The sequence below is a fragment of the Simochromis diagramma genome, unplaced genomic scaffold, assembly GCF_900408965.1.
Source record: "Simochromis diagramma unplaced genomic scaffold, fSimDia1.1 OVJJ01000732.1, whole genome shotgun sequence".
Lineage (NCBI taxonomy): Eukaryota > Metazoa > Chordata > Actinopteri > Cichliformes > Cichlidae > Simochromis > Simochromis diagramma.
Genome location: NW_024387183.1, coordinates 43,535 through 70,318, shown reverse-complemented (window position 1 = coordinate 70,318; position 26,784 = coordinate 43,535). Strand labels below are relative to the sequence as shown.

Below are 26,784 nucleotides of genomic sequence, written 5' to 3'. Positions count from 1 at the left end.
TTTATCATTGCAACCAATACATAGTCTGCACACTGAAATTAATTCTAACACTAATCATTCAAATAGTTATGATAATAAGCTGCTGCTGGAAACAGTGATGTCTTTGTTTTTCTCAGTTCGTAACAGGATCACAGTGAAACTGCAGCACAGCTGGTCTCAGATATTCACTGGTGACACAATCACTCTCAGATGTGAGATTCAGGGAGGTGAAGGAAAGGTGTGGAAATATGAATGGACAGCACCCAACACAAACAGCCCTCCAACATCCAGTGAATACAGGATCAGCAGAGTTTCAGTGTCCCACAGTGGAGACTACAGATGTCGGGGTAGCAGTGACTATCTCTTAACAGGATGGAGTGATGCCTTCAGACTGACAGTTTCATGTGAGTTGGACCATGATTCATGCTGATATTTAATGTTTTCATGTTTACATCTGTCTACTACTCTTTGGTGTTCATTCAAAACTGAACTGATATTTGAAGTTTGAATATTTATTTTGTTATTAATTAATTAATTTTGTTATTGTTATTTTCCCTGAACTAAATGATAATATGATGTATGTTTTCCTGTAACTACAACAGCAAGTAAACCCAGAGCCACACTGACAGCACAAAGTTCAGTCATACCAGCAGGGGGCAGTGTGACACTGAGCTGCTCTGTGGAGGGCTCTGCTGGCTGGAAGTTTGACTGGTTCAGACGTGATTCAGTCTCTTCTAAAGCTCAGCTCATGAGAGGAAATGAAGCAAACCGAGTTATTAGTGTCTCACAAGGAGGTCTGTACCACTGCAGAGGAGGGAGAGGAGATCCAGTTTACTACACAGAGGACAGCAGTGAATTCATTGTGGAGGAAACCTGTGAGTTTAACTGTTACAGTATTTCTGACAAGGCACAGTGACTCATTGTATTTGTGATCTGCACTGTTTGTCTGTCATTCTATACTTTAATACTTTCAAAGCCAATTGAACGTATTTCCATTATATTTTGATTCTATCTTGTTGTTCAGTCTTCCAGTTTGTTTATTAACTAGCTAGTTGTTTTCCAACCAGTACACTCATATGTTTGAAATAACAGAATCTATCAGTTATATGTTTTATTTTTGATAAAGATAAGGTGATGATAAATGGCTAATAGTAAACTCAAAAAGTTAAAAAACACATAACAGATGGCTGTGATGAGAATAATGGTCAGGGTATGTTCGACGGAGGAATCCTGAGGTAGGAATACATTTAAAACTCAGAATACTGGGACACCTGACCGGATACCATGACACAAAGTCACAAAGTGCTAAGGTGGAGTGTATAAAAGGAAACCAGTAACTGCAGATCTCCAAACCTCCTCCTCTCCTCACCCGTGAAATAGACCCCAAGATACTTAATCTCCTCTACTTGGGGCAGCAACTTATCCCTGACCTGGAGTGGGCATGCCACCCTTTTCCAGCTGAGGACCTCAAGCCTCAGACTTGGAGGTGCTGATTCTTATTTCTGCCACTTTAAACTCAGCTGAACAGCCCAACATGACTCCTTCCTCTCCCTGATGGCTCCCTTCACCTCTGGTGCCCACCAGTTGTTTCGGGGGTTACCACCACTACAGGCACCAACCACCTTGCAGCCGGAGCTCAGTGCAGCAGTCTCAGCAATGGAGGTGCTTAAAATGGTCCATTCAGACTTAATGTCCTCAGTCTCCCTTTAGAATGCTGTCAAAGTAAGTAACAGTACACCACTCAGGTTCAGGTCAGGCAGGCCATTGTTCCCAATCAAACCCCTCCAGGTCTCAGTGTAGTTTCCCATATGAGTGTTGAAGTCTCCCAGTAGACGACAGAGTCCCCAGGTGGAGCACTCTTAAGCAAGCCACCCATGGATTTCAACAAGGGCAGGTACTGTTGTTCAGTGCATAACTGCAGATCACAGTCAGGACCCTTTCCCCAACCTGAAGGTGCAGAGAACAAACCATCGGTTTGCCAGGGATCTGTTTGCCACGGTTTATGCCATTGACTGCCACCAAGCACACACTGCAGTCGCCCTTTTGCCTGCCTCCTGTGGATGGCAGGTCTACAGGTGGGTGGTCCCATGTCCTTTTTTTGGGCTAAGGCCCAGCAAGTAGGTGCTCAACTTGTGCACCCTCCCCAGGTCGGTCTCCAGGGCATCAGCCTGGCGACATCTCCATGGTGTACCTTGCATCTTGACTTGTGGTAGCTGGGATAGAAATTCAGCCCCCCTATGACCTTGATAAGGATAAGTAATTAGCAAATATTTTTATTTAAATTGTACATGTTATCACTTTAAACATTTTGATAGGTTTTCTATCTTATACTGTGAATAAAATTTGCATTTATGACATTTGCATGTCCTGCATCGATGTTATGGATTACATGTATAATAATTAACAATATTGACATTCTTTTCTATAAAGATGTAATAAAGTAACCATCTTTTTTCTACCTTAATGCTTTACTTGTGTTTTCCAAACTGACCAGCACAAACTGAAAAACCTCAGGCCTCACTGGGGGGCAGCGTGACCCTGAACTGCTCTGTGAACGACTCTGCAAGTTGGAGATATTACTGGTTCAGACGTACCTCAGAGTCTTCTGCAGCCCAGAGAATAACAAATGGAACATCATCCCACACTTTCAGTGTCGCAGAAGGAGGCATCTATTACTGCAGAGGAGGAAGAGGAGACCCAGTTTTCTTCACAGAGGACAGTGTTTCAGTCACAATTGAGACAAATGGTAAGTGTTGTATTTTGTTCAGATATAAAACAAATTAAATCCATAATTAACATCAAATTAACAGCTGAAAAAATTTTCTTTGCTATTGATTCATTCATTATTATTCATTATTTTTGTCCCATGTCTTAAACTACTTGGTCAAAAGAAGGGATATATATATATATATATATATATATATATAATTGATTGTGAAACTGCTAAAATTCTCAAAACCTGGGGAGCCAAAATGAGAATCTGTTATATTTTGTTGTACAATAGATCTGAATTACTTTTGTTTCAATTTACAGCAAAATCCTGACAGGAATAGAACACCAGATACAACTTTTCTGTTTATCGCTCTCAAAAGATGAATATAGGTACCAGCAACAAAAGAATTAAGTAATAAATAAAAGTAATCTGTTAACAAAACAATATTTAGATGCCAGCAGCTCATACTGCTGATGAAGGGGCTGATTCTTCTTTATTTATCTATTACTATCGCTCAACATTTTAATACACCAATGATAGCCAGGTCCTGCTACCTGTGGGTTTGGAGTCAATTTGGCATCTCACAGCTTTTTATTTATTTATTTATTTTGGCATGGTGTACGCACACAAAACCATGCTATGACCGTCTGGTGTGGTGAAACACATTAACCAACTCAGAGTTCATACCTCAAAGCCAATGATGGCTGTCTCTGCAGCATTTTTCATATGTGTGGCTCCAGGTCCTTGCATGCTACTGCATTTCCTCAACCTCCTGCTTGTGAAAATTTTTGCCCAGCCATGAAAAATATCAAGCAACAAAAGCTAACTCAGGCATCTAATATAAATTCCTAATTTAATAAATCATTTTATATATTTTCAAAAAAATTGTAAAAATTAAAATTCAGTTTTATTTATACAGCATCAAATCACAACAACAGTTGCCACAAGGTGCTTCATATTGTAAGGTAAAGACGCTACAATAATACAAAGAAAACAGAGGAAAACCCAATAATCATATGACCCTTTATGAGCAAGTGCTTCAGCAAATGTGAGAAGGAAAAACTCCTTTTTAACAGTAAGAAACATCTAGCATCTAGCCCCGTGCGTGGGGGTGCACGGCATCAACGCGTTAGCGCAGTTAGCTCGTTGACGCGTTAGCGCCATCCAGCCCCACGCATGGGGCGATCCGCTCTAATGGAATGATATGGTACTATAAGGTCCTTAAGATAAGATGGGGCCTGATTATTTAAGACCTTGTATGTGAGGAGCAAGATTTTGAATTCAATTCAGAATTTAACAGGAAGCCAATGAAGGGAAGCCAATAATATAGGAGAAATATGTTCTCTCTTTCTAGTCCCTGTCATTAATCTAGTCCCTAGATTGCTGCTCTTGCTGCAGCAATTTGGATTAACTGAAGACTTTTCAGGGAGTTTTAAGGACATCCTGCTTGGATTTATGTTCATATTTCTTTAAGTTACTAACTTACTCTTACTCAGTAGTATTTATCACATTTCTTGTCTTTAAAAGATACATGTAGTTTGACTTCTTCATTTTAGTCTGACTTTAGCTGTAATCTATGCTTTTCTGTCACTGACCACTCAGAGTTTGTGCTCTCTACATCCAAAATGTTATTCCATCGTTTATGTTGTTTTATATTTTATAATTTAAGGTTTCAGATGTGAAAGCCACTCGTTTCTTGTGCCTTTCATCATTGGACTTGTTTTTGGAAGTTTACTCACTGTTCCTGTGTTGTTGTGCTGTATATGCTGCCACACAAGGATAAGAGGTGAGACTACCACATATTTATATTAGACTGAAGGGTTTATACATTCTGGTGCTTTAAAGGGATTACAGTAAGCATTTCATTCCCTTTTTTGACAGATCGCTGTAGAAACAGGTTTGTATAGTACTGTTTCTGTTCTTTTTAAGCATGACAATGTTACACATGAGTTTTACATTTACACGACATGTTTTAGGTTCATCCAGTCTCCAAACATCAATCAATCCTCTGCTGCACCCCAAACTCCTAACCAAAGTGACACTCAGATTTACTCCTCTCTTCTCCACGGTCAGCGCTAAAAATGATAACTTTTGTAACTATTAAAAGTCATTTACCACTAAAGATACAGACATACAAAAACAAACAAAAGAAAACTAATTTTACTTTATTTCTTGTATTTTACTCTGCTGTAGGTGATCTTTCTGTCTATGAATCGATCAGAAACTCTGGAATCACTCGAAGTGGTACAGTATAAACTTTAATAGACTTCTTAGAGGTTAACGGTGTAGAGAGACCAGCACATGAATACATTAATGTAGCATCTACTATTATTCTTGATAAGAGAAGTAAGTACATAAAATAAAATATATAATTATTTTATTTTTATTTTTTTAACTTTTCATCAGCAGTGTCAGAGGAAACAGGGTGTATGGGTTAGTACATGTACTAATACCATCACCTTTATATGGAAATGTGACACTACAGAGAGCTTTGACCACAATAATGTGAATCCCAGTCAATGATGCTATAAAATGACACTTAGAGAAAAAGATATATTTTTACTGTTAAAGCTACAGAGCTTTGGATACATGTGTCCTAAATCTGACGAAGCCTTTATTCTGAAATTGAAATAGGAACTGATGACAAGTAAAATATGTGTGCATGCTTTGGATGTCAGTGCTCTTATATCGTTCTCCCTTGCAGACTTTCATTCGCGTCACCCACATCCTCCCAATCTCCACCTCACTAACACCTCAGTCAGAGCTCCATCCAAGCCTCAGTCTTCATCTTCACCACCACCAGAGTTTAGACTCCAGGGGAAACTCTCCTAAGTCCTATCACTGTTTGGATTCTGTTCTGCCATGATGGGTCATTGAAGTTGAATTGCCAAAGGCATTAATTCATTTCTCAATCTTAATAAATCATGTTCAATTCCTCCAAGTTATACTTCTTATTGAACTAATAGAGTCTACCTTTGTATTAGTCCATATTATTTTTATTTTTGTTGAATGTATTTTGTATATTAAATAGGGTGGGAACATACACTCAACAAAAATATAAACGCAACACCTTTGTTACTGCTCCCATTCCCCATGGGATGGACGTGGAGACCTAAAATTCAGTCCAGATACACAATATAACCATCCCTCCCAAATAGTGGTCACAAACCAGTCCAAATGTGTGGTAGTGGGCACATCTGCTATATTGAGATAATCCATCCCACCTCACAGGTGTGCCACATCAGGATGCTGAGCTGACATCACGAGTAGTGCACAGGTGTACCTCAGACTGCCCACAACAAAAGGCCACCCTGGAATGTGCAGTTTTTTGCGCTATTGGGGGTCTGGGGACCCAGAACTGGTCAGTATCTGGTGTGACCACCATTTGCCTCATGCAGTGCAACACATCGTCGCATGGAGTCTATCAGATTGTCAATTGTGGCCTGTGGAATGTTGGTCCACTCCACTTCAATGGCTGTGCGAGGTTGTTGGATATTCGTGGGAACTGGTACACGCTGTCGTATACGCCGGTCAAGCACATCCCGAACATGCTCAATGGGTGACATGTCCGGTGAGTATGCTGGCCATGCAAGAACTGGGACATTCTCAGCTGCCATCTGCCCTGAACAATGTGAACCATGATTCATCCGTGAAGCGCACACCTCTCCAACGTGCCAGACGCCATCGAATGTGAGCATTTGCCCACACAAGTCTGTTACGGCGACGAGCTGGAGTCAGGTCAAGACCCCGATGAGGACGACGGGCATGCAGTTGAGCGTCCCTGAGACGGTTTCTGACAGTTTGTGCAGAAATTGTTTGGTTGTGCAAACCAATTGTTCCAGCAGCTGTCTGGGTGGCTGGTCTCAGACGATCTTGGAGGTGAACCTGCTGGATGTGGAGGTCCTGGGCTGGTGTGGTTACACGAGGTCTGCGTTTGTGAGGCCGGTTGGATGTGCTGCCATATTCTCTGAAACGCCTGTGGAGACGGCTTATGGTTGAGAAATGAACATTCAATGCACGGGCGACAGATCTGGTTGACATTCCTGCTGTCAGCATGCCAATTGCACGCTCCCTCATTGCTTGTGGCATCTGTGGCATTTTGCTGTGAGACAAAACTGCACATTCCAGGGTGGCCTTTTGTTGTGGGCAGTCTGAGGTACACCTGTGCACTACTCATGATGTCAGCTCAGCATCCTGATGTGGCACACCTGTGAGGTGGGATGGATTATCTCAATATAGCAGATGTGCCCACTACCACACATTTGGACTGATTTGTGACCACTGTTTGGGAGGGATGGTTATATTGTGTATCTGGAATGAATTTTAGGTCTCTACGTCCATCCCATGGGGAATGGGAGCAGTAACAAAGGTGTTGCGTTTATATTTTTGTTGAGTGTATATATATATATATGCATGTATAGAAATGTGTGTTGTGATGTTTACTTCATTAGATGCTGTAAATTTTAAGTATGATGCTGATTTCACATCAGACCACTTAGAGTAGCACAAGGTTTCCTTTTTGCCTTTATCTGATGGTCTGTTTTACTTCTTTGATTACTTGTTACTTACTGGTTACTTTAATAAATCTAACAAAGACAACCTGGTTATATGTACATAAGTGTGTTTCAGATTTCCATAAGACATGATCTCCTTTCAAGCTTCTGATTGGTCAACATGGTTTTAGGGCAATGTCAGACAATATTTTCACGGACCTGCGATTAAGGTGTCGCCGATAAATACAACAAAATAAAATGATACGACCAAGACAAAAACTGTGGCATTTTGCAAATATAATAATAAACATGAATTCACTGTGTAATTGTGTAACTTTATCAGCAGCATCCTCCTGAAATGTGCCAACTACATTTAGAGTAACATCCTTCTCTCTGCCCCTTAATGCTCTCTGGTCGCTATGGTAACACGTAAACATTTCTTTCAAAATAAGACACACAACTACAACATGGGGAAAGACCCAGGGAAGCTGAGTTATTGATAAAAACACTGAAAACCATACATTTCACACCTGAGCCTCAACTCTCAAGGCCCGGTACCAAACGACTCACAGACCGGTACCGGTCCGAGGCCCAGGGGTTGAGGACCACTGTTTTAGGGAACTCTTGAAATACATCAGATGCATCTGTGTCTCTCATTTCTCTTCTTCTCTCAAGCTTTGTCAAGATGCACAGAGCAGGTAAAAGGGGCAGAGGTCATGCATTCAAATGTTTAATAGAATTTAGTGTGAAAAAAAGTTTCCCAGTAACACTTTTGGTGTGATCTGAAGCCATGGAAATAAAGTGAAGGTGTACCGTCACAGAGAGAGACTGTATAATTGAGGCATTAGTTGCATTTTGGTTTGACATGTTCTTGACAGCTCAGCTAAGTTTTTTTCAGGCTATACTAGATTTTATTTCTTTTGTTAAGATGAAAAAACACCAGTAGACACCAGACCTTGTAAACTGAATTTAATATGTGATAGAACCTTTCAAAACTTATTGTAAGCAGCAATATACTGCTTGTGTTTCCTGTAGGTATTGGGGGAGAAAAGCAATGTGCAGAGACTTCATTTACTTATCATGATAGACTAAGATTATATTATATTATATTATATTATATTATATTATATTATATCCTACAACCTCTTTTACAGTGCTAGTCACATATTCATGGATAATGACCAAATATGAACAGTTCTGTAGGAGTAAACATGCAATTAATTTGATATTATATGAGTGTGTGTTTGTTATTTGTCACAGCTAATAGGCTAATAAGTGAACTGAATCATCAGTGCACTTTATGGGGGAGTTTTGTGGTGGTAGACAAGGAACAGTAGACTGCAGTTGTGGTAGATGTGGCTACCCAGCAGACAGCAACAGTAGGAAGAAGGAGCACGAGAAAACAGAGAAATACCAGGGCGTGAAGGAGCAACTGGAGTAGATGTGGAATATAAAGTCGAAAGTAGTCTCAGCAGCAATAGGAGCAACAGGAGCTATAACTCCGAAACATACAATACAAAATATATGTATGTTTATATGTGTATAGATATATATATATTATTATTATTTACTTTTATGTTAATTATATGCAACAAAAATCTAATCTCCAGGCACAGACATCTGCTGGTCTGTTATTGCAGGGGGGAGGAGGCATAGGCACAACTCGAATCTCATGTCTGTGCAAAATCCTCTTGTCAAACTGAGCTCACTTAGAGTTACTGGTGAAAATAAATCAATAAATAAACACATGTTTTTAGAGTTTATTTTTTCATTCAAAGGATTTTGCTTTGCTTAAGATCAACCATCTAAAGGGTCATTTCCTGTGTTTAGTGTCACAGCAAACCTTAAAAAACCACCACAAAGTGAACGGCGCATCACCCACACCCACACACTGTGAGGGGGTTGGGGACACAGATGGCTATTTGATGACCATAACCATATCAAGTAAATTGCTGCATGAGCTGACATCAGTACAAAGCAAAAGAAGAAAAAATGTACAGTTGAGAGAGCTGTTTAAATTAAGTAAGAGTAAGATCATATGTGTATGTGTTTTTTTTGTTTTGTTTTTTTTAACATAAACTCTCTGTGCTTTGTAGCTTTTAACATATTGTTAAGTTCAAATTTGACTGATTTTTGACCTGTTAAAATTTAGATATATTGAGGTTGTTCCAGGTCACATTTGACCCATATTAATAAAAAATTTAGATCGACCAAATCGGGGAAAATGATAGTTTAGACAATCTTAGAAAGTGAGGGGATGTATGAAGAATGGAGAAGAAAAGGGTGATGTGCATAGCTCTGATACCTCCACAAAGATACGGTTGATGAGCCACCATAAAGAAATGGAAAAGAGTTGTTGAAGCTAGGCTAGGATTGCAGCAAGAGTGAAAAGGAAAATTTGCCAGATGGTATTGCATTGTTGATAGATGCAAAACATTCTTGACAATTATATTCTATTCAAATCTGCAAAGAAATACAGTGATACATTTTCACCATGAAGCAACTTTAAGCAAGAATAACACAACATCAAACTGCAATGATGGCATTACAGAATTAAGTATTTGTTCTTTTAAGCAGCCTACATGTGTGTAAAATACTGTTGGTGGTTACTGACTATTCTCCCACGGGCTTATTTTTATCACTGTAAGGCCTCACGATGTCTGTTTGGGCCACCTAGTAAAGAGGAAATGCAGCCTGTGGTTTCAGCCTGAAGTCTTCTGTGTAGCAGATGTCTTGTTTTCTGTTATCAGCTCACAGAAGAGAGTTAACAAGGAATGATGACAAGAGTACAGTGAGAAGAATTTGACTTTGTTCTGTTTGTGTTTGACAAATGCTCATATGATCTGCACTATATTGAAATAATAGTAATAATTTTCACCGGCACATTTAAGTATGCATGACACAGTGTGAAAACAGATAGAAAGTCAATGTTGTGCTGTCTGGGCTTCCTCTGATTATAGGGGAAGCAGACACTCCCTCTGCCGGCCACTTATAGGCCAGCTTTGGTCCAGTTCACTCTTAAAGTGTTTTATACAATGAAGCAGTATCTGATTTATTGCTTTTCTTTCATTCGAATATTATCCCATTACTGTAACAGTAGTAAAAGGTGACACCAAGATTTTACCCAAGGAATTTACAAAAAGCTGGTGGTGGTGGTGTATACATACATATATATATATATATATATATATATATATATATATATATATACATACATACATACATATATACATACATATATATATATATATATATATATATATATATATATATATAAGGGAGAGAGAGAGAGAGAGAGAGAGAGAGAGAGAGAGAATACACACACATATATATATATAGATATATATATATATATATGCTTTTTTGTAGTTTCTAAAATATATTTAAAATCTATTGTTCTGGTTCAGCACTGATGATTTTGAGCACTGTTGAAAGAGCTGTTGATGGCACGTACGGTCCTTGAGTGTATATTCAAGTAACTCTACATACAATGTCTTTAGTTTCAGTTCAACCACACAATGAGTCATTTCCTGTGTTTGGGGTCAAACATAAAAATCCATCACAAAATGAGAACATTAACAGATCTATGTAGAGGTCAAAGGAGCCATTTCACTATTGTATATTTTAAACACATTTGAGCTAACAGTAAAATAGATATGCATGTTTTTATGTAGCCTGAAGGAAACATTTGAACTTAATTCCTCTAATAAATAATGAAAAGAAAAACCAAATCAATTAAAAAAAAAACAATTTACTTAAAGTACAGAGTCTAAAGTAGAAACTCAGGCCAACAAAACACTTATAATCCTTCATAAGTTAGAGTTAGAAATTCTGTGATCAGTGAAAAATCAAACAAACAAACAAACATTATCCCATTTGTATAAAGATGCAAAATATGTATTTTGTGAAACTGTAGCAGGCTATGATGAATTGCAACATTTATTTTATTCTGCACTTCTACTATGTTGTATTATATTTTTAAGATTTGTGGCTAAGGAGATTATCATTGTCATCATTGTTATTATTATCATCTCAGCACTACTGTTTCTGATACATTATGTCTGCAGAATGTGTCTGAGGACTAGATAGATTTGCATGGGGATTGACTAACATTTATGTAGCTTTGGGCTTCAGAATGTTTATTTAGTATCCTTATTTCAGTTCCTCTTGTGCCATCTTGTGTCAGTACAGAACATGACATCACTGGGTGCTTGCTGCTAATACATTAGTTTATGTTAGTTAACTAATAACAGAACCAATAACTCGGTGCAATATGAGCAAACTAAAAATCTGTTTAAGGGGATCACTGTCGCTGTCCCTGCCTGCAACAATGAATTTTGTGTTAAGAAACTAAGGATATACTGTCCACTTTAACTCACTGTCTCTTAAGGTCCTTTGTGATTTGTCTGGCCTGTTAAGCCCCAAAGGGGTTTCGGAGCTTCCTGCTCGAAAATGAAATGCCCAAAATTAATTGACTATTTATCTGCAATTACAAACCCTGAGTATACAATCTTGGTATCAAAATAAAGCTAACACTTGTGAAAATTAATCAGAGGTGTAAATATTGTAACAGATATTACTGTGTCAAAGTTACTGAGACTGGAAGACAGAAAAAGTAAGTAGACTTTTTTCCTCTCCTAATTTATTTCTTTATTTTTTTTTTAGCATATAACTCTTTTAAATTATGCTTTAGTTGAGATTTTATTCCAGAAATTCGATAACCAACATGTAAACATCATCTATGCAAAGATTTAGGTTTCTAAACTGAAACAGTGAAAAATTACAGCACTGTCAATACATAAATATCCAGTCGTACAAAAATGTCCAATTTTGGCACACATTGGACACCATATTGAATTTTTTAGATATTAAAGAGCAGAAATGATTTAATTTTATTAACAGGCCTAAAAATGCATGTTTTTGAATATTTTTAAAGAATAAACCACACATTCACATAGCAATGGGCCTTTTGTGCCGTGCGCATGGAGCGTTTAATTGGCCTCTGAGGGGCTGTAACTTTGGTTTCTTTTGTCCAATGTGAATGATTGACACCTCTTTTTAATTGTTTGAGCCAATAGAATCACAGTAATGATGCCCATTCGGGTCACTGCAACCAATCAGAAGTTGCAAGGCCAAACCGCACATGGGCCCAAATTTACTGCATGTGACGTCTGCCCAGTCACGTGCCTGTAGCTGGATTTAAAATGTTTTTGAGAGAACTGGCTCTGATGCGGCTAGTCAGCCGTGGTAACTGCTGATAATCACGGGGCTATTGGCTACCTACGAAAATAACGGAGATAATCGGGATGGTAAGCCAATTCCTGTCTTGACGTCTGTTTTCAAACTATTGCTGAAATAGATGCTCCTGCTAAGTTCTTCTTCAGTACGGAGACGAAAAATGGACAAAATCACCTTATTCACTGTATTCAATCTGAGGATGGAAAAGAGCTGGAGATTATTTTTCAAAGCTGCATTTTAGTGAGTTTAGAGAAGATTCCGTGTCAACTGAAGAGTTTCTTAATAACTTGCCCGAGGTTTCAGAGCAAAGAAGAAAGGAGGATTGGAAATGCTCGCTGGCAGAGTTGCTGTCAAGTGCCAGACTGGAGACAACAGATTCTGAGTCACGCTTACAGAAGGCCTTCAAAATACAGGGAAGCAGAGCCAGTTGTTTATACCGAAATCTGCAAAATTGGATATAAACCAAATATAAATGTGAGGGGTAAGCGGTCGAAGTTCTCTTAGTCAAACTGATGGAGTGTTTTTATCATATGATACATGTTTAATGCACTAATGGAAGAACATGCGACACCATCCTGTCAGATGCCTTTGCTGTTTGGGGTCAGTGATGAATCAGGTGAGGAGGATTCAAGACTGAGCTGAGAGATAAGTTGGAGCCCCTAATGCTTTGTGCCTTTGTTTGGTTGGTGTGTTCTCCTGAGGGGACAGGCTGACGGTCTGTATGACCCAGTAACTGACCAAAGGAGGCAGACAGCTGAATTAGCACCGACTTGAGCACAGGACTCCACTTGAGGTAACGCAGAAAGCTGGAAAGGCTGAGTATCACACTGGATGGGAAGCTGTGCAAGCTGAACAAAGCTGTTATTTTCATCTGGATCTAATGTTTTCAGTGGGAGAAACATTTGGTCATTCATCCAAGTGGCGTCTTCAGTCTCAGCTGACACCAGGTTTCCCTAACATTATAAACAGTACATGTGCATAATGCCTGAAACCAGCCCACTGAATGAACAATGGGCTTTAAGGTCAGTTCCTTGATCGTTAATATGCAAATTGACATGACCATTGCTCAACAATCACTGATCAAAGACCATTGATCAATGGCTATCAGTACCATTCACCGAGAGTCGGAGAATGGCTGCAATCACAGCATTGTAAGATGGTGAGAGGAAGGTCTTTGCATCCTTGCTTGTGCTGTTGCACCTGCAACCCAGCCCTGGATAAGTGGAAGAGGCTGGATGGATGCATGGATTAAGGAATAATACATTCATCTACTTGGCTGGGTGTTAAATATTTCCCACACCTCTGATGGTAAGTGATAAAGACTTTGACTTCAGAATGTATTATTTGCAGCATGGCATGTTGCAGTGTGATAAGTCTGTTAAGTGAAGTATTATTTTGACAGAGTATCACTGAATCCTTACAGAATGGTTATGATTGGACTGTGTGAGCACCAACATCACTGTACAGACTTTGTTTGCACCTCTTCACTGCAGTTTGATTCATCAAGAGAAAGCATCGACCCATCTGTGACATTAAAAGGTGGCCACGAGTATAAAATGAAGGCCTGTGTGTTAGAGGAGGTAAAACATATTTTCAATGTCTGTGAGAAACTGAGGGCTCGTGATTGAATCTAAGTGTATAAACAAGCTTTTGCACAATAATTTTTGTTGAGAGGGGGCTGAACACATACATACAGGCAATATGGAGATATTTTTTTGTCACTGGTGTAATGCAAAGAATGGTTAGTAGGAGGCAGTGTGGTTCATAACTGAAGCTCTTCTTCAGAGTTTGTCTTCTTTTTACTACACCCTTTCTGGGCTTCCTTCCTTTTAAACTCAAGTCAGCAGCTACAAGCTACACTCAGCTGTACACCGCAAACATATCAGCTTTTTTCTTGTTCAGACGTTTAAAATAAAACCATATCCTATTATGCTTCTGTAACTATTTTCAGATTATGCCCAGTGTTCTTAAAACCACTGTGCCTGTCATGTGTGCTGTGGATTCAATAGTATGTGGATAAATATACTGTAAAGGCTTGCACAGTACAGTTCATCCTCTAAGTCTGCATGTAACCGGCTATGTTTTGGCTGTATGGCTATATCTTCTGATCAGATATATTTAATTACACAGTCTAAAGGCAGCATTTTAATAACTGCATACAAAATAAATTGATTTGAGGATGGAGGCCCTAGATTAGACACTCTCAAGCTATTGATATTCAGTGGTGTGTTGCTGTTTTGACAACACAAAACCACATGCATTCATGGGAAACCTGCAGCAGCAACACAACAGACAGCAGCGACAAACACTATGACATAATCTGAGACAAAATTAGCGTGCAAACTCAGCGATGGGTGGCTATTTGTAAAAATACAAATAGGTGCTGGCAGGCCAAACAAGGTTAAACAGCACATAAGATTTCACGTTCAGATATGTACAGCAGGAGAGTTTCACGTCCGCCATCTGCAGGTGCGGGATGACATCGAGATCCGCAACACAAAGCCTGAGGTTAGCTTTGTGGCCTGCCTGATCAGCACTGTGCTTCAAACTGAAAGCAGTTTCTATCAGTCGTTTGGAGAATTGTATTATTTATTCTTTTTCTGCTGCTGTGTTGATACACAGAGTGAGAGGATGAGACTTGATCTTGTTTCATAACATGTTTAATAAACAGAGCACAAAACAATGGAATAAAATTAATCTTTTTATCTTTACTGATCCATTATTTAGCACATTGGTACAGCAGCACTCATCCCTCCTTTTGAACATTAAACCTCACTTTACATGTTCTTTATTAAACCGACAGTATTTCCTTCATGTTTTGGTCTCACTCAGTCTCTGCACATTAATCAAAGCTCGGCTATACACAAAAGAGAGATCCAAAGCGACTCTCAGATTGACTCCTCTCTCCTTCATGATCAGCCACCAGATAATGATGATTATAATTCTAATTTTTATTCTTATTTGTTATCCTTTCACCAACTAATCAAGATGTAAATCCAGTAAACAGTAAACACAATAAATGTCGTAATGCTCTTTTAAGCAATAAATTGCAAAAAAAGTTAAAATAAAATAAAAAATAAATAAAATAAAACTTAAATACAAATTAATGTTTATGTTTTAAAAAAATATATCAGAAGGTTCAATAAATGTTCCATTTAAAATAAAAAATAATTTTGTGGCAATTAATTTCATGATTCAAACTTGAAAGAGTTAAAGACAAATCTGGAACAAAATCAGGGTTTTTAAAATGTGAGGTCATATTTTGAATGATGGAGAAATTTGCTGTTGATATCAACTCGCACACTCAACAAAAACATCAGTAGAAGATTTGGTAACTTTAAAGCTCTTGAATGAAGCCCAGCAGATTGTTTTTGACATATGTTGATGTCTTTGAATAAACTTCTTTGAAAATTGAGAATGTTGTACAATTTCTGACAAATGTAAGACTTTGAAAACATTTTTCAAACAAAAAAAAATCTAATAAATTCCAAGAAGGAATAAAAAAAATTCTATATTGGCCCGACTAGCCTTTAAGACTTACATGTAGAACTTACGTGTTTTGTTTTGTGTTTTATTTTGTTTTGTTTTGTTTTTTTGTCACAGGTTTGTTTTTATCTACTTTAAGATTTCTGGGCGGGCCACCAAGGAAAGAGGAAATGCAGCTTGTGGTTCAAGTCAAAAGTCTTCCGTTCAGCAGATGTCATGCTTTATGTTATCAGCACACAGCAGAGAGTTAACAAGGAACGCAAGCCAAGAGCAGAGTGGAAATTTGACTTTGCTTTTTGTGCACATTTGTATATGATTTGCCTGTACTTGAATAATATTAATGATTTTTCTGAATTTATATTTATAAAGGACAAAAACAACTGACTGTGAAATGTAAACTGAGCCTGGCTGACATGAAGTGTCTCTACTTTTAAACTACTTTTAAACAGGACAATGATGCTGCAGCTCTGAAACCACAAAGACTAGTTTTTTTATTTGAGTTTGGACAAAGGTCCCAAAAAAGAGATTGAGTAGTATGATTAGGAAATAAAACTGTAAATAACATAAATAATTTAATCGAAACTAATATCTAAACTCAATCAGAATTTGTTTTATTTAAAAAAAATAAAGGTATAGGTATAGTATTCTAGCAATAGTAAAAAAAATATATTTCTTTATGCTTTGTTCTCATTGTTTACATTATTATTAAAAAAATATTAATTGAACTAATGAAATCAAAACAAGAAGCATCGCTGAATAATTTATGAACATGAAAATAGACCCTTGTTGCACATTATTGTCCTTTCAGATTCACAAGTTTTGAAACCATGATAAGATGGTAAGAATTACACTCAGTATCACCCAAATAAACTAATGTGCTAATATTTTTGTGTGGTATAACTGTAAGTTACCACATACCTACAAGCTTATCTGTACCATCTCTTCACTAGGCAAAAAAAAATCAGATAACTTGCTTCAGAGTGATGACTGTTATCAGAGAGAGCTCGACTGCTGCACACATGAAACAACTCTAACCAACCATTCCCGCATGCAAGTAGTTTTATTAAAAACATGTTATATGAATTGTCTTCTCATTTATTAGGGTTGCATGATTATGGTCAAAATTATTTTCACAATATTGATGATTGATTGAAATGCTTTTATGTAAACATAAAACTGCTTTCACATTCATGTTGTGTCACATTCCTGTTAGTGTACAACTCTTAGCTTCAAAATACAAACACAGTTCTTAAAATGTCAGCACACTGGTTAAAATAGAATTGAGAAAAAAAAACCATAATGCTGTAATTTGCAAATCTCATAAATCCATATGTTCAAAATAAAATGTAGAAAGCATCTTAAATGTACCATTTTTTAGAAAAAAAATATTGACTTGTTTCGAATTTCTCACAAAGCTGGGACAGAGCCATGTTTACCATTGTGATGCAAATATTTGAATCTTGGATTGTCTCTAATCAAGAAGTCATACATGTGCACCAAGTTCCTGTTTTTTAGTCATGAAAGATATATGCTGTACAATTTCACCCTGGAATAAGAACAGTTCACATAAACCATTAAAAGGACAAAATTACCATCACAGTCATGCCGATGTATATAAAAGTGTGTAAACATCTGCCAATTGTAACGTTTTTTGGACTTTTTTCATGTCATTTTCAGGCTGTCTTTAGATTTTATGTCTTAATGCCATATGTTCCTTCAATAAGTTAAACTAGAAATTAGAAATTGAACTATGAATTTAAATGTTGCCTTAAGTTTGTGAAATATGAAAGTCTGCTGTTTCAGTTCAACCACACAAATTGTTATTTCCTGCGATTGGGGTGACAAACAAATTTAAAACAGGAACTCAACCACAACATGATAAGATTTACAGATCTATGCTGAGGTTAAGGGAGCTTTGTTCACTACAGTACTGCATGATAATACCTGAGCTCACAGTGAAACACAATATAAGCATACATATTTGCATATTTCACTGAAAATACAGGCTCCAAAGTAGAAACTCAGTCTAGCAAAGGTGCTATTGTTATTGTTATTCCAAATGACTGAAATATTTGATTGACACATTTCAGAAAGATGGAAAAAAGAAGAAGCATTTTGTGAACGACTAACAGCAAATCAGGTGGTACATCAATAATACGCCATACTCATAAAAATGAACCCAAGGACAATGTAAATATGAGGTCAATCCAACTCTGAAACAGAGAGAGAAAACTTCATACTAATCTATCAGTGTTAGGAAAAAAAAGTGTCAGGTCAGACAAGAAATATGTCAGCTGGCAACACAAAAATAGAGAAATATAACAACACAAGAAACAAATGTTTATGCTTACAATAGACAGGAAATGCAAACACGTCACACAACTGCTGTGGTCAAAGCTACAGAAGCTGTGTGAGGTTTGTATAAAAAAAGGAAGCACAGAGAGGCCACAGCCAGAAGAAGAAGCTGAGAGCTCTGCTCTTGTCTGTATTAAATGCAGCTTCTCATCATTCTGCATTTTTTATTTATAATAAATATAATTTATATTAAGTAAACAGTCAGATTGAGATTGGCGAGGATCCAAGTGGGGCACGGCTAGATGTGAAGATGGGATACACTTTGCACTGCATAACGGGCTTATTATTGTGTAAGTACATTTCTAGCTTTGTTTGAATGGCACTAGTTAATTAAAAAAAAGCTTCTAATCTGTGAGCATTATAGTCTATAACTGGTTAAAACGGTTTAATTTTATGATTCTTAAGGAAAACGTTGCTGGTGCCTTTGCTCAGTTTAATGTGGAGCATTATGTTGGATACATGGTTGTTTTTATTGCTTTCATTGCTCGTCTTGTTTGATTTTCTGACAGTTTGATTCTGATGTTTCAATCTTTATTTTAGTGCTCAGTACACTCTTCTACATAAATGCTGACGGTGAGAAATTTATTTTTCTTTGCTTTGCATTTATAGAATATGCATGATATTTCTTTCCAGATTCACACCTCCTGTACCACTCTAAATGATTTCTTAACACATTTTTTAACAGTTTATATAACATTTTAAAATACTAAAATCTGATGCAGTTGCCAAAATTGTCAGGAAAAAAGACTATACATGAGATGGACAGATAACAAATAATATTAAATACAAATTTTCATTATGTTAAAATGTTGGAACACTTTAAACGTCCAGAACCAATTAAATTCCATTTTGAACAGGCTCATAAATATTACATATTTAACTTTTCTGTGCAGTGTCGTTTCGGTATTTTCTTTAGTTGTGGGGAAATAAATAAAACACATAACACACAGATAAATAAATACAAGCAACAAAGTTTTTATGCTTCTATTTGGATTTGTAACTGAATATTTTTATGTGAACATTTGCTGTAAGAAGAATTTTGTCATAGAAATTATCACACATTCACTCAGTGATTTGTTTGGTGCTTCTGGCACATTAGACTGAGTGTCTTCATACAAAACTACACTACAGATTCCCTCTGATTTATTCTTCGTCTATTCATAGACCACTTAAATCAATTCAGTTCAGTTAACAGTCAGTAAGGTAAAGACCCTAGAATAACAGAAATAGTACCTACAGTGTTCTGAATCTCCCTGTTTTCAAACAGTGTGTGAAATACTGTTTTTGTATTTTATGTGATGTTACTGTCATTTCCATATGACAAAGGCAAAGGGAGAGTAGGCTCTGTGTAAATATGATCCAGCCCCCACAGAAATAACAGACACCATTCAGTGTCATGTTACCTTTGAGTGTTATTAAAGGAAAATGTAGAGAGGACACAAAACATCTAAAAGTAATTTGTTTGTGTAAGCATTTGTCTTTGAATAGATGAAGAATAAATCAGAGGGAATCTGTAGTTTTTGCATGAAGACATGTGTCACATGCAAGTAAATGTTTTCTATTTGGTGCTAGAAGCTAAATGACTGAGTGAATGTGTAAAGTGTGATCTTTTCTCAGAATACTCAGAGCTGACTCTGGTCTTCTCAACATTCTTGTCCTTTTGGATGTGAGCTCAGCCTTCGACACTATTCTCTCACGCCATCCTTCTAAACAGACTTTCCTCTCTTGGCATCTCTGACGCACTTATTCTCACTCACTATTGATGACTCCACATTTTTCCCTTCACCTCAGGTTAAGAGCCTTGGTGTCCTCCTAGACAGTTTATTATCCTATAAATCTCACATCAATAATCTCACTCATTCTGCCTACTTACATCTATGCAACATTAATCGATTATGTCCTTCTCTTTCCACCCAGTCTTGTCCACACTCTCATTACCTCCCACATTGACTGTTGTAATTCTCTCTTGCATCTCTCCCAAAAATCCCTCCATATGCTTCAACTGGTTCAAAACTCCACTGCCCGCATTATTACCAGTACCCCCTCCTACCATCACTCCTGTTCTTCACAAACTTCACTGGCTCCCTGTGAAATTCCGAATAGTAAACAAAATTCTTCTGCTCACCTTCAAGGCCCGTCATAACCTCGCTCCTCCCTAACTTTCTAACCTGATAAGCACCACCTCTTCTGCCTGCTCACATCCAACTTGTTGTGCCTTCTTTCCATCTCAGCACCATGGAAACCAGAGCTTTCAGTTGATCTGCTCCCAGGCTGTGGGAATCTCTCTGTCTCGAAGTTGTTCTTCGTTTTGTCATTGTTCTCTTATGTGTTTTATTCTATTGTTAAGTGTCGTTAGGTGTTTGAAAGGCACTTTTAAAAATAAGTTGTTATTATTATTTCTATAACAAAGTTCTTCCTGAACCGAGTGAAAATCTGATATTTCTCTTTTCCTGTAACCTCAACAGCAAGTAAATGCCAGAGCCACACTGACAGCACAAAGTTCAATCATACCAGCAGGGGGCAGTGTGACACTGAACTGCTCTGTGGAGGGCTCTGCTGGCTGGAATGTTTATTGGTTCAGAAGTGATTCAGTCTCCTCTGAAATCCAGCTCATAAGAGAAGGTGAAACAAACAGAGTTATTAGTGTCTCACAAGGAGGTCTGTACCGCTGCAGAGGAGGGAGAGGAGATCCAGTTTACTACACAGAAGAGAGCAATGAAGTCACCATTACTGAAACCGGTAATTTCCAAAAGTGACAAACTGAAAGACCTGAATCTGTTTGTTCTGTTTCTAGAGTGGTCTGAGTTGAATTTTTAGTTTTATGTTAAACTGAAATGGATCATTATGTGATCTGTGCTAACAACATTCTCTGTAAGCTGCGAGACCCTGGGTTTCTGTTCCAGAAAGACAGTTAACTTACCCTAACTCTGAGTTAGGTTACCAAGTTACCATGGTAACAGGCTTCTGACAGGTTTTCTTTAACAAACTCAGAGTTTCTCCCTGACTCATCCTCTTCTGCTCCAGTTGAACCAGCTGACTAACACTGGGTTTCATTTCCTCATTCACAAAATCAAACCTCAGAGTGGAGCCAGTTAATCTGCAGTAGTTTGTGTTTTTAAAAGCGTGAAAATCAGAATTCAATATTAGTTTGCCATTTTGTGTACTTATTAAGTGCTTTTACATTAATTCAGAATCTCAACATGTTTTCACTGAAAATCATCTATATCAGTGTCTCAACCCAGATAACTGTGACACTGATCCAGGTCTGTCTGAAGGTGTTATAGGCTCTGTAATGGAACAGAAAACTGGGTCTGCATCACAATGCATTTGTACAACAGTACGATCTAAAATGGATAAGAATGACAGATTCAGACTGGAAAGGGCCTTCTTTTAAAACGTTTGTCTGATGCAAATTTGCATTAAGACTTGGAAAGCTGCACTTTTGAGCTAAATGTGAAAGTTACTATCTGTGAACTCTGACTATTAATGGTAACTTTCTTCTTCTTCTTCTTCTTATTATTATTATTATTATTATTATTATTATTATTATTATTATTATTATTATTATACAAATATATAAATAAATACATGGGTCTGCATCAGATGCTATTCACAAGGCAGGAAAAATCCAACACAGGACAGAAAATATCTAAAAGCAATTTGTTTGTGCAACATTTGTATTTTGTGATGTACTGATGTACTTTTTCCTGTCACCTCAACAGCAAGTAAACCCAGAGCCAAACTGACAGCACAAAGTTTAATCATACCAGTAGGGGGCAGTGTGACACTGAACTGCTCTGTGAACCCATCATCATCATCATCTGGATGGAAATACTACTGGTACAGAGATGAGAAATCCTCTGAAGCCCTGACCACACAAGATGCAGTTTTCCACTCAGATGGACAAATCAGTGTCTCACAGGAAGGACTCTACAGGTGCAGAGGAGGAAGAGGAAACCCAGTTTACTACACAGAGGACAGCCAGTCAGTCAGGATTGGGAAAACTGGTGAGTTTGTATTCACCAACAATGTTAAATAGATTGATGACTGAGGATTACTATGAAGGAAAAACAAAATTATATTTCATGGTAACCTCTTTGGCATTGTAATAATGCTCTTATTGGAAATTGTTGAACATGAACAGTCATGTAAAATGTAGAGTCCATGGGAACTGACTAAAAGTGCTCTCTAGTCAAGTAAAATATATTAATTTTCACAAGAATACAAATATGAAACATAAAACCCACTTAAATATCACAATATCAGATTAACAGAACATAAAAAAGGAAAACATATTGGGGAAAAAAACCACTGAGAAAAGCATTGAGAAAAAATGGAGAGTGAGCCTGACGAAATAATATTCATTACTTTCCAACAGGATCTGTCCTCACTGTGTCTCCATCATGGCTGAGTCCTGGAGCCTCAGTAACTCTGAACTGTGAGGTTGAACATCCGTCTGCAGGATGGAGCTTCTACTGGTATAAAGCTGTTCCTGATCTATCAGAGAAATCCTCCAGTTATGAGCTGCTACCTGATGGCAGTGGGACTGCAAACAACTCCTGCATCATTCATGGACAGACACACACAGCAGGATATGTGTGCAGAGCTGGAAGAGGAGACCCAGAGTATCACACTGATCACAGTCAACCAAAGTTTGTCTGGTCTGCAGGTCAGTTTGATTCTCTTGTAACCAGTGCAGCTGTTGTTTACCTCCAAAGGAGAATTGAATCTTTTCATTTCTGACTGTGATTAAAGTCTTTATTTAAAACTTGTTTAATGTTTAGCTCAGTGAAATAGGTAGGTGACCCTATATGCCGTATGGCTAGGCAGCAGTCCGACCTGTGTCCCTTTGCTGCTTGTCTTCCCCCTTCACTCTCCCTGCTTTCCTGTCTCTCTACACTGTCACTATCAAAAAAAGTAAGAAACTTTGTGTTTATTAATTGTAATTATTTTCACTTAGATAAAAGTGCATGTACAGATAAAACAGCCAAAAATACGAAATTTAAAGAAAAAAGATCAACAGAGAATGCTAACTAGTTAACGGCTCTGACAAATATGAGGAAAACACTGACAGATAAGGAGATTATAATCGTTGCCATTAAAAAAAAATTAAAAAAAATCCTAACATCTGTGAGCTTTGTGTCTTCACTGCATGTTGTTTTCAGATGTTCGCTCAGCAGCGTCTCTCACAGTGAGTCCTGACAGAGTGCAACACTTCACCTCTGACTCTGTCTCACTGACCTGTGAGGGAAACTTCACTGAGTGGAGAGTGAGGAAGTTCTCTGAGGACGGCCGACTCTCTGACTGTAGGAGAATGACTGGATCCACATGTGACATCAACACATCAAAGTCAGATACTGCAGTGTACTGGTGTGAGTCTGGATCAGGAGAGTTCAGCAGTGCAGTCAACATCACTGTACAGAGTATGTTATTATACATTTACTTCTTGGATCTGAATGATTTAAATGTCACATGAACATTTGTCCCAGCTTTGCTGTATGTGAAGTCATTTCATGTGGGAAAAATAAAACACATACAGCAAGTTTTTAAATATACAAGATCAGATCTTCATGATGAACATTTGTACAATCTGTTCTTATTATTGTTTGTCAGCTTTTTCTCAAAGTGTGCACCAGCTGATGTGACTGAAACAATTGTGTGTGATTGTGTCACAGATGATGGTAATGTTCCTATCCTGGTGAGTCCTGTTCATCCTGTGACTGAGGGAGCTTCTGTTAGTCTGAGCTGCAGTTTGAGAACACAAAAAATACTTTCCAATGTGTTTTTCTATCACAATGACAAACTTCTTCAAAATGATCCCCGAGGGGAGCTGAAGATCTCTGCAGTGTCAAAGTCTGATGAAGGTTTCTACAAGTGTCAGTACTCAGGAAGAGAGTCAGCACAGAGCTGGATGTCAGTTAAAGGTGAGCAGGATCAAAACATGCGATGGATTTTTATAAACCTATGACTGAGAAGGAACATTAGATTGTCTGATTTAGTTCTCAAAGTCACTCGGCTCTATTTTATAAATGTATTTATTCATAAGATTATAATTTATTAATAATTAATTTCTGTTTTGTGTCACAGTAACTGTGTCAGGAGCTGACAGCTCTTCATCTCCTGTGTGGTTGATAGTTGGACTGGTTTGTGGAGTCTCTCTCATTATTATTCTCCTGCTCTTGTTGTATCGCTGCAGACAGTCCAAGTGTAAGAGCCTCTACTTTTCGCTCTGTATTAGAGAGTTTATTTACTACATACACTTTAATTATTCATACATATACTAATACTACTGTTATCTTTATGTAATCACACAAGTTGAATACAGTGAAATTGGTGTACTCCAGTTTGAAAAGCACGCAACACCTAGAGATGAAAAAGGTGTGAGATTTAAGAAGACTATCTCGTGATATGTTTATAAACATTTAACTTTTTCTTTTTCTTTTCTTTTTTTATTGCAGTTACAGATGAAACCCAAGATGTCACATATTCTCTCATTAAGCTTAAAGATTTTGAAAAGAGGAGTATGCAAAGCACACATTGTGTGGGGGAAAAAATTGTATTAATTATTTTCTTTTGTGAATTAATCTGATCATCTTAACAGGGAAGCATCACAAACCAGAGGACTGTGTTATTTACTCTGAGGTGAAGACGGGAGCTGCAGGTACAGTCACAACAGTCTCATTCAGTGTTTGTACTTGAATGTGTCATCACATCATTATATTGCAGGTAATTATAGGTCAACATGGAGTTTAGTTATTCACTTACTAATCAGTGTTTCAGCTTTACTGAATCACAGCATCCACAGATTCTGACCCAGACCTCAATCACAAAACACACACATGCAAAGCTGAAGTGTCACAGGCAACAAATGATTTCACTCTCATTTCTTTCACTGTAGTTGTAAAAAGTTTAAAGTCCATATGTATCCAACATGTTTGTATCATATCTGTGCTGAACAAATGTGTCCTGAGCTCTGACGTCTCTTTTAGAGGACAGTCTGATGTATGCTGAGGTCAAACAGCCCAAAAAAGAAAAAGCCAAGAAAAACAAAGGTGAGCAAAGTCTGCCATCATCTCCACTGAATATTGTTCATCATGTTTATCTGCTCTTAAAATGTAAATCTGTTTGTTTTAATATTTATATTTATGTATTCATTACTTGGATTATAAAATCTATCTTACTCTTTGCATTAGTGGAGACATCCAGTTTCCTCCTGGTTAATGATATTATTGTTTTCAATGATCTTCTCTTCATTCACAGGAACATCAAGTCCTGCAGCTGATGCAGCAGTTTATTCTGAAGTCACATCAGGAAGCTCTCTCAGTAATTCTGCTGCCATGCAGGCTGATTTATTCTTCACATTATTAAATGTCTTCAGCTCATAATATCTTTACATGTTGGAAATCACTTTGTCTTTTTGTGCTTGTCTTACAGGTCAGTGAGGAGAGCTGTAGCAGCAAAGCCAAGAAGAAGCTTTTTATGAAGCCACTCTTGCTCCTCTGATATTTTTTAATTTAAATCTATGCTCTCATTTTTATGAAGATTATATATTTTTAAAATACACTTTTTAAAAAAAATATATATATATTCATCGTTAAAGGTTTTGTATAAAACTTTGAATGTATCCTGTTCAAACAGCTGCAAAATAAATAAATAAATAGTTTGAAATGTGTGATCATATATTTAGTTTCTTATACAGCGCAACTTAAAGTCAGAGTTGTTTGCCATGACTTTTGTTGCTATGAAAACAGGATACTGCTGGACTTCAAGCTTGCTCTGTCCATTTTACTTTAGTTATTTTGTTTGTCCTGTCTTATTTTTTATCATCTTTTGTTATTCTATTTGAGAGGGATTTATCTTTTAGCTCTTTTTAGAGTCATTTTATATATTGTGAATAAAATAAATGTTTTTATTTGCTACTCTTTTGGGTGTAAAAGACCTCTATTGGTTACTTTCTATTTTGCCTCTGGCTTATTTTTATCAACTGAAAAGCCTCATGATTTCCCCAAAATGGGGAAACTAAGCATGTGGTTTCAGCGAAAAGCCTTCTGTTTATGAGATGTCTTTTTTCATGGTATCAGCACACAGCAGAGAGTAAACAAGGAGTTCAGGCAAAAAGCACAGTGGAAAAATCACTTTGATAATTATCACTGTTACATTTAAGTATGCAAGACACTGTGAAAAGCAATGACAAATAATTGTGGTCATTGTGGTGCTGAGACATGGAAGTTGGAAAAAAAGCAACAAAAAATGTGACATGTCGTAAAACTGAAATTCCTCACACTGAAACAGCCTGTATGAGTCTGTTTAAAATAAATACGAAAAAAATAAATAATATTTTCCCCATGTTTCAAGTTTTTATTTTTATTTTCAAACCTTTAAATGTCAAAGCCACCCTGCTGAATAGCTATTGAAACTTGTATAGGCAGTATATAAACAACAAATAATATACCATAAACAGCAGGTTACATTTAAATGTATTTCCCCATTTCTATTGTTGCCAAAAAACAAACTCAAACA

General features: G+C 37.3%; 1 protein-coding gene and 1 long non-coding RNA gene across 2 annotated transcripts in view; one reads left to right on the top strand and one right to left on the bottom strand.

Annotated features, from left to right (window-relative positions):
* Window positions 1-26,583, top strand: part of LOC120745035 (obscurin-like) — a 33,090-nt gene extending 6,507 nt beyond the window's left edge. Inside the window, exons 4-14 of the mRNA XM_040049642.1 lie at window positions 117-383; window positions 21,987-22,271; window positions 22,643-22,933; window positions 23,430-23,687; window positions 23,940-24,188; window positions 24,352-24,471; window positions 24,723-24,785; window positions 24,866-24,925; window positions 25,254-25,316; window positions 25,525-25,587; window positions 25,699-26,583. Of these exons, the coding sequence (XP_039905576.1) occupies window positions 117-383; window positions 21,987-22,271; window positions 22,643-22,933; window positions 23,430-23,687; window positions 23,940-24,188; window positions 24,352-24,471; window positions 24,723-24,785; window positions 24,866-24,925; window positions 25,254-25,316; window positions 25,525-25,587; window positions 25,699-25,706 (1,727 nt within the window). The 3' untranslated portion in view covers window positions 25,707-26,583. The remainder of the gene's footprint in view (window positions 1-116; window positions 384-21,986; window positions 22,272-22,642; window positions 22,934-23,429; window positions 23,688-23,939; window positions 24,189-24,351; window positions 24,472-24,722; window positions 24,786-24,865; window positions 24,926-25,253; window positions 25,317-25,524; window positions 25,588-25,698) is intronic.
* Window positions 337-26,784, bottom strand: LOC120745038. The gene is made up of 4 exons (XR_005698545.1): window positions 26,774-26,784; window positions 23,898-23,909; window positions 20,134-20,139; window positions 337-433 (listed from the first exon to the last, which is right to left on the bottom strand). It is a non-coding gene; the product is annotated as an uncharacterized LOC120745038 (long non-coding RNA).